This window comes from Anneissia japonica, unplaced genomic scaffold, assembly GCF_011630105.1.
Source record: "Anneissia japonica isolate Jap-2015-1 unplaced genomic scaffold, ASM1163010v1 scaffold16662_len1167910_cov178, whole genome shotgun sequence".
NCBI lineage: Eukaryota > Metazoa > Echinodermata > Crinoidea > Comatulida > Comatulidae > Anneissia > Anneissia japonica.
In genome coordinates this window covers 146,302-155,733 of record NW_022732216.1, presented here as the reverse complement: position 1 = coordinate 155,733, position 9,432 = coordinate 146,302, and the positions used below count along the sequence as shown (strand labels likewise).

The 9,432-nt window shown below is 32.5% G+C and overlaps 1 protein-coding gene across 1 annotated transcript in view; it reads left to right on the top strand.

Annotated features, from left to right (window-relative positions):
- LOC117115612 (neurogenic locus notch homolog protein 1-like) overlaps window positions 1–9,426 on the top strand; it is a 37,539-nt gene extending 28,113 nt beyond the window's left edge. The window contains exons 25-32 of the mRNA XM_033259478.1: window positions 182–298; window positions 2,070–2,198; window positions 2,545–2,679; window positions 3,583–3,750; window positions 4,388–4,540; window positions 6,412–6,531; window positions 7,381–7,416; window positions 8,378–9,426. Of these exons, the coding sequence (XP_033115369.1) occupies window positions 182–298; window positions 2,070–2,198; window positions 2,545–2,679; window positions 3,583–3,750; window positions 4,388–4,540; window positions 6,412–6,531; window positions 7,381–7,416; window positions 8,378–8,577 (1,058 nt within the window). The 3' untranslated portion in view covers window positions 8,578–9,426. The remainder of the gene's footprint in view (window positions 1–181; window positions 299–2,069; window positions 2,199–2,544; window positions 2,680–3,582; window positions 3,751–4,387; window positions 4,541–6,411; window positions 6,532–7,380; window positions 7,417–8,377) is intronic.
- Window positions 9,427–9,432: the final 6 nt, after the last annotated feature.

The window sequence follows — 9,432 nt, the reverse complement described above, 5'->3', positions numbered from 1 at the left end:
CAATTGGTGACTGGTTGATTGTCGGTCGATTGAATGTTTGATAGATCGATTGATGGATTAGATTAGTCAATTGATCCGCCAATTGATCGATCGATTGATTGACAGAATAAATGATAAATAGTGTGGGGAATTTCATTTTCAACTATGACAATGCATATTGTTTTCACAATATTTGTTTCAGTGTTTGATCCTTGCCTCGCTAACGTCTGTGAGAACGGAGGAACATGTGTGTCCAACGGCTGTACGAATTACATCTGTGACTGCCCGAATTGTTACCAGGGTGACTATTGCGAAACACGTACGCAATCATCATTGTATTTATTTATTGTTGCTCATATGAACATAGTTAATGGAATTTGCGGAATATAAATGAATAAATTATTAAAATTATCAACATATATAAAAATCGTCATGGTATTACCATCATCATCACCACCACCACCATCATCATCACCATTATTGTTATCGTCCATTACATAACACATAACATTACTCACAATTACCAAACTACTTCGTGTTAGAAAAGTTTGATGCGATATACCATCTGTAAATTATAATACGATTTTATAGATTTCGGTGTAACACGGTTGCAATAAACTAAATCATTTTATGTTTACGTCATTCGAAATACATGCGCTTTCCTCCCAACTTTTCTTGTAACTAAAATAGTCAGTGGCGATATGGTTTCTCAACGAAATAAATATACTGGTATACGATAGTTTCTTACTTAACCGTTTCTGTAAAGAAGGCAACCACTAGGGCATTGGACTGCAATTTTAGAAATAATTCAATAAAGATATCCCTATTTTTAAACAACGTTTTGACTTCAAAGGAAGGTTCGTGCTAGAGAAATGCCGTTGAACTTGCTAAAAGTCCTAAAATAGGTAGATTAAAACAAAACAAGTCTTAATAGGCCTGTTGGGAATCTGAAGCAGAAGAAATATTAGCAACACAAAAATTAACAGAATTATTTCTATTTTTAGAAAGGGATTAAGAGAGAAATCCACATGGGTTTAGAAATAAGTGTTTAATTAATTTTTTTTCAATAGGAATTATTTTCGACGGTTTACTGCCAAGGCCTGGTTTAATCCATATAATGAAAAGATAATTTGTATCTTCAATACTATTGGATCTCCTACAGACCTATTATTTCCCACTGAATTGTTAATATAAATATTTGTTAGGTATTATTTTTGGTTTATTGTCTTTTTTGTGTGTACTTTTGCTCTACTGAAAAGTGTATTCAACTCGAAAATGAAAGCACAGTAAGTACAAATAAATTTGTTCGATACTCATATCAAACTCGTATCAAACTCATAGCTAATTCACATATTGACACTAAAGCTCGGTTGCCATACAATCGCTACACCATATCGATGACAGTCGCCAACAGTTGTTGGGAAGGTTGAAGCTGGCTCGACTTTGCCGATTTTGTAGTAGACGAATCGGGGTGCCTTCCCGATTGCGTCGAGACAGCTAGGTAGCTGTAGCGACAGTGTAACGACTTTATGGAAACCAAACTTTACAGATACACAAAGTATTATAATAATTGGAATATTATTTCTCTCGCTGTCTCTGACTTATCTTGGTTTTTAAATATGTTAAATAACAGGCTGCAGTTATTATATTTTTAATATTTTTTGTCGATGTGTACAGTTTTAATTTTAATGTCCTTATTTAAAAGTCGTAATGTATGTTTTTGAATAGCGTCGTTGGTAATTTGATAATTAAAAGTACAGTATGTTTGTTTCTTGTCGCCGTGAAAAGTGCCAGCCAACTAAAACAGAGGTGGAGTCAATCCTAAAACAATAGTTTTTTTTTTTAATTATATAGGCCTATTATTGAATTATTAGTTTTATTTGTGTGTGCAATGTAGGGGACCGGCCGTTTGTATATGTGTTTAGTACCCGATGGTTCCTACCAACTTAATATTGATTAGGCACTGTATTGTTGATATTTGTTTCTGTATATGTTAAACAAATTTGAATAAATATATAATTTTTTTTTTATTTATTCCTTTCTATTTGTTTCAAGTAAAGATAATTTTAAATTTGATTCTTTCAATATAGGAGTTGATTTCCCGTGTGATATGAATCCTTGTATGAATGGTGGAGTATGTACCAATAACGGTGTGTGTGGAAGCGGCCAATATTCCTGCAACTGCACTTTTGGGTTCACGGGAAAGGATTGTGACAAAAGTAAAGTTACAAATCTTTATTATTTTTATATGCTGTATTATTTTAAATATTTATCAGGATTTAAAAAATATGTGATTTTTTTTTTGATAAATAATTTAATAGAAATTATTAATAGTGCATCTCGCTAAAAATGTCCAGGCTTTTTTTCACAGTTCCTTTTTGGAGATGTTATGTAGAGGCAAAAAATCCTCTATTCGTGGTAATATAGATTAATACAGTAAGGTATATTTATCAGATTTATGATTGTGTACTAATTTGCTTTTTTTCTTGTATGTGTTGGTTTTAATAATAAACTAAACTACATTTGATTTATTTTTCTTTTTTATATAAATGATGTAACGTTTAGATTCAGTTATAAACATTGATAGTTGCACCAGTTCTCCGTGTATGAACGGAGGTTCATGCATGTCGCTCTCCGACGGGTACTATACTTGCCTATGTGCGCCAGATTACTCAGGAATCAACTGTGGTAGTTTGACTGGTAAGTCTAGAGCTATGTCCAAACCCTCAAACTGTATAGTCATGATGTACCTACATATTATGGTCATGATATGACGTCATCACGATGACCATATATAGTCATATCGTTTAAAGATTTGCATGGCGAAGTAATAATAATATGTTTAATGCTTGCGATACACCATCTACGATTCCCTGCAGATATTCTCCCGAAGACGATTGAAGCAACTCAATGGAAATTCCGAGACCTTCTCAACGAACAACAGTTCTTTTCAAAACTATCTACGCGGTGCACCGCAAGCATTCGACACACATATGTTGTCATGTCACATTTTTTTTTGTCAAATAAAGTTTGATAGTGTGGGCAGAGCTCTTGAAACAAATAGATAATATTCCGAGAATTCATTTTTTGTAATCATGTGCACAAAAAAAAAAATTAAAAAAATAATAATAATTACACCATTATTTCTGTAATATAGTTTGGGATTATGTACAGGTTTTCTTTCTCCTAATTTTTCCGGTTTATCCTCTTTCTACTTTTTAATCTATTCTTTTGAAAACAAGTAGGCCAAAATGAAATTACGTTTAAAGCAATAGCATTACTTACTCTCATTCAAATTAACACATATTTATTTTTGGGCCGAGATTTTCATGGACATTAACATCTCTGGTCTATTTAACTATGCGTTTATTTGGCCCAAAAAAAGGTCAGATTTTTTTTAGTTGGTCATCATTAATTTAAGTTATTATTATTATTATTTTTAATTTATTAATTTTAATTCGAGTGATTATGTATTAAGTAAAATTTGGTCTACTTTTTGATGAGTGGGGCGTATAAAATACTCTAGGCCTATAATGAGGTAATGGCCAGTCAAACCGCTAAATATTTTCATTGAATATTTTCCCTTTTTCTATATCCATCTAGCCACCAATCCGATAACAAATGACGCTTGTTCTAGCAACCCGTGTGAAAATGGAGCAACTTGCCGGAACAGCTATCTAAGCAGTATGGGTAACTCGGAGTTCTATCAGAAGCAGTATGCCTGTATCTGTCCGCAAGGCTACACTGGGATCAACTGTGCTTCATCAACACGTGTGTATATTACATAATTTTACATGGTTTTATCAAAGATACTAGAAACACATGATAGAACTCTCGCTTAGAAAATTGAAACGGGTATACGTCATATTTTTTACGCAGATGCCAACGTGTATATAATACATAATACGTGTATATTGCCTTTCTCTTTCCAACAATTTACGTTTGTTGAGATCCGAACGTACACGGCGCCCCATGAAATGATAAACACACTTACGTTAGTACAGTATACCCATCATGAAACTCGGTGATACAGTTTTTATCTGTGGAGACTTCTATCTTTTGTTTCTAGTATCATATAAATGAGATCCCCTAGTTAAAAATTATGATGTTAATATAATTTGTGGATGTGTCAATAATAAATAATTAAATTGGGAATCAATTAGTCCCTCTATGGAACCATAATATAATACATATTTTCAATTCGACGTTGTACTATTATTGCACTTAATAGTACACTGTCTAGCCAAAAAATATATAGGCCTAGTATTACATTATGATACTATAATGTAATTATTTTCAATTCGACAGTGTACTGTTACCGCACTTGAACTAGAAAACGCAGAGGTTGCTAATGGTGTCTTTAAATGAAATTAACAATACTGTGTTTTGTTTTCTATTTTACTTATAGTCAATAACCCGACGGAGGACGTCTGCAGCGAAGTACGTATGTGTCAGAATGGTGGCGTATGTCACAATCTATTCCAAACAGATCTTCCTGCAAACATGCATTATTTCTGCAAATGTCCTGTTGGCTTCATTGGTCAACAATGTGAAACTCCATGTAAGTCCGTCGCAAAATGAAATTATTATTGATGTTGTTGCTGCTGCTGCTGTTGTTGTTGTTATTATTATATATATAATATCATAACATAATAATAATTATTGTTATTTGGACTATCATCATTCTCGCGATAACCATGATGATGATGATCATCATCATCATCGTCATCGTTCATGTAAAGCTTGGTTTCCATACACTCGCTACATACTATTGCCGACAGCTTTCGGTGATACAGTACTGAATGGTCGGTTGAATTGGGCCCGGGAGCCTTCCTGATTGGGTAGGGGACTGCTACGCAGTAAAGTACAACGACTGCACTGGAAACATTGTAGCGATAATGTAGCGATTTTATGGAAACCAGGCTTTGTGCACTTTCCGATTAATATGCGTGTGCACTTTATCTTAATTGCAATGTATCTTCATACATAATCATAATTTAATGGAATAGTATTGTATTTAGCTAATTATAAAACCGTTTATGTTCTGGGACTGTGCTTTAAATCTTTTAAAATAATATTCCCCCAGCCACCAATTATTCAGTAATATTTATTTATGTATTCTTCATTTATTTCTTATTGTATTGAAGGACTATTCCGTTTAAAGACTGTTTTCCTACAGGACCGAGCGAATACTCTATATTATTCTCGTTAATATAGAATAATCTTGATTTATTTATTACACTTCATCACTGCAAAAATACAAGAACAATTCAAAAACAAGACAAAATGCAGCGAAAAGGAGGGGATGAACAGGTGTCAAGCACATCTATCTACATCCCCCCTTAAACAGATTACAGAACCACACAAAATATACAAGGGAACAGGCGAAAATACAGAACATTAAAATAGTAAAATAGTAAATATACAAACTTAAACATACACTACAAAATATAGCTTAAATTATTAATTATCATTAATTTTTAATTTATTTACAAAGAGATAGAATTGTATAATGTACATTAAAATTTATTAATTATTTGTTAATTTAAATGTTTATTTACAAAGGCTAATAAAAGAAAAGGAAAAAAAAAAAGAAAAAAAAAAGACACTCAGAAGAGTAATAACAAAAAATTTTACAAAAATCGAATTAAAATAAACCAGAACATCAAAATATTGCACAAAAAAGTTAAACAGGATGAATGCAATTTAAAAATTTCAAAACAAAATTACTCCATAATTAAAAAATTAAATGACAAAGATATTGCATACATTGTAATTCAGAAATTATTTAAAAATACATTAAATGATTGCACAGAAGACTTCAACGTTTCAAATAATCAGGGGGATCTTGAGGTTCATAGATAGGTTTGACATGCGATTGTGAAGAAAAAAAATAATGATATGAATTATAAAATGGAGAATCATGACACGCTTTGTGTAAAGTAAAACTTATATAGTTATATATTATATATATGTATATTTTTTATTTTTTTATCATTAACCCAATAAAACAATCATCATATATGAAGATTAGATTGATTTGAATTCATTTCATTGTGGTATATATTTTAGGACTAGTGCCTTCCAACTATGCATGTGTAACTAATCGAATCATCAATGACGTTAATCGAATCATCAATGACGTCAAGTCACAATAACTGTTTGTATCTATGCCCGCTCGGGGGAAAAGACACTAAGTTATGATCTGGCAAGTAAAAATGGCGGAAAGGAGAAATCCATTGGAGGAGCATGATGGGTCATGTGTCATCTTAAGTACCTTATTACTGTACAAAAGTCCAACAAAAAAATACACCACACATTTGTTGATATCCGTATCCCATGTGGATAGTTTATTAGTAAACATAATACAATAAAGCAGTATAGGGCATAGACACACGCTCACGCTGGGAGCCTATTTTTTCTGTATCTTAGATTCGGATCCGTGTAACAGTTCTCCGTGCCTGAATGGAGGAATGTGTTCATCTACCACCACCTACTTTCAGTGTGATTGTCTTCAGCCCTTTGGTGGCAATACGTGTTCTAATTTTGTAGGTAAGAAATCAAGGAATGAATCAATTTCTTCATTACTTCAGTCTCAGAATTTCATGAGAAAATTAAGAGCAAAAACAAATGCCGCCAAAGGGTTACTAAAAATTAGATATAGGCCTATTTAAAAGTCAGTAAAATCAAAATGAATTTGCAGGCGTAAAGTTTAGAAAAGCAAATTAAAATTACGTAAGTCACACACACATTAAACCTAATAATCTTTATAAATTCACATTGAAAAGTACATATAAAATTTCCTTAAAAAAAGATAGAATTAAATATAGTCATTAACAAAATCAAAGTGAGTTGTTGTAAATAATAAAATACAACTACGTAAATCATACATTAAAAAAACCCGAAAGGGCCACTGATTAATCTCAGATAAGAAAATATAATACATACATGTCAATACTTGGGTATGTAATATACTAAATCATACATTCAATTAAGATTAATAAACTTTATAAAGTTAAAAATTGAATGTATTCCTTAAAAAAGATAGAATTACAGTAAATACAGAAAATTCTTACGTGTAAATAGGCCTGTTAATTTCGTTTCTTCGTGTCAAAGTAAAGTCCAGTGACTTTTCGTGCAAGCTGTCAAAGTAATGAATAGTAATGTATAGTAATGGATGCTAATAGCGTCTACAAATCGGTTTTTAATTTGGAAAAATATCAAGTCTTTCTTCATATGCTGCATAATCAGCTGTATTTTTCTTTTAGTTCTGCTATACCTGTATTCGGACATTCTCATTCGCTTAAAAAGTTTTAACAAATTTACATCTGATCTTGCCTTAAATGTCTTATAATCGTTTAATACAACGTTGATTGACTAACCAAAATAATTATTTTATAGGGTCCCTTGTAGGCAGGAAAAGGAGAGAAGTTAACGGTAAGGCATCGCTTAACTAACTTAATCCTATGTATTCTTAGACGCGAGTTTGCAAATAATATCATTAATATATTTATGTAAATATATAAAAATCTAAATTGTTCTTTATTATGGACGTATAATAATAAGGAATGCTTCAATCTAATAATAATATCCATTTATACATTTATTATAGTTATGCTCTGCCAGTTACTTTTGTCTATTTATGTAACAACCAAAGTTAGACCGTGTCTTCTTTTTTAGTCTTTTGTTTTTTTTAATGCTTGAATTTTTATATTGTTCAAAATTGTTATTACTCTTATATATAGGCGTATTGGAATTTTCGTTTTTCTCTTATTAGACCCATCGGTTATTTATTAAGATGAAGTACAATTACAATATATTGTTGTCATGTAATATTTTCATCATAATTCATAAATTACGAATCTATTCAACCATCATTACTAGGCTACATATCAACATTTATCCTATTGTATTGTTATATCTTATACTTTAATACTGTTTTGCATTTATCTCGTTATATTTTTACCATAGTTGGTGGTCTTCCCAGGTAACAGTTATTAAACTTAATTCCACTGTTCCCTGGTCTTCCCGCAAATAAATAATGTGGAATCATTTATAAAAATGAAAAATAAAGTCATGTTAAAACATAGTAAGATAGGCCTTAACTTCATATCAAGGTAGATACTGTAACTGTAATTACTGTCAGTGGCCTATCTAGAGGTCTTGAAATGGGGGTGCTGATGGGAGGGCGCGAAGGTGAAGTGGGGGCTCGATGATCAGTTGAGGGGAAAATAAGTTGACTTTAGGAAATTTTAATTACTTGCAAGTGATTTTTTGGGGCGACGTGTCGGGGGGGGGGGGCACGAGTAATTTTTGGAGGAGCGTGCCTTCTCTCCCCCCCCCGCACACCCCCAGATACGCCACTGATTACAGTATTAAATATATTTTTGTTTTTTAGATGTAGCAACAGCCGATGTTTACTATTCTAGAGAGAATTTAAGGACTCCTGAGACTGACAACAACTTGATGATCCTAGTTATCATCTCTCTTAGTCTCTTTTCTGTGATAGCACTGGTTGCAATAGCGATATCATTTAAGAAATATCACCGAGAGATCAACAATACGGAGGACATGCCCGTCTTTCTAAAGAAATACTAACACTCATACGCACTACAGTATACAGACACATACCAAACACATACATAAACATACATGCAGAAATGCATACTTTAGTTACATGAATGTCAGTCACTAACATTGAAACTGACTGGCTTTGTGGTCACAACCCCTATATGGTCAGAGAATATTATAAACAAAATAATAGGCCTAGAGTAATGACATCCTATACGGTAATTATACCCAAGCAGACCGCAATAGTAAAAACTATGTTACATAAATTTACACTAGCGTTGTTCCACGCATGTGTAAGCGTTTGAAAATTCAGTTGCTTATAACCAGATTTGAATTCCCAACGTAGCCCCAATGCCCAAGTTGGTTAAGGCGTCTGCATAGATCGCAGAACGTCCCGGGTTCGAATCCCGGTTCGTAAATTTTGTTTCAAACTCGCACTCTAACGTTAAAAATTATATATTAACAGTTCATATCTACTCTATCCATATCTATGTAGACTCTTAGAAATCCAAGTAAAAGCTATGATCATTTTCATATAACCATGTAATGATGATGAAAAATGCTCTAATTGTTAGAAAACCTGATTCACAATTTCTGGAGTATGGCACATACAACTAGTTAGTTCACCTGTGCTCATTATCTATATGGATCGAAGCAAACAAAGCAATCCTTCCGATTTTTTTGTTAAGGTAATGGCAATTGAATACTTAGCAAACGTTTTAGACAGGAATGTAGATTAAAGGTAAATCAAGTTTAGATTCAACACCAAGATGTCACCAGTGAAGGATTTGCTTTTGGAAGAGTTTAATGAATAATAAAATTTGAATGTCCACACAGACTACCACACACACACACACACACACACACACACACACATACACA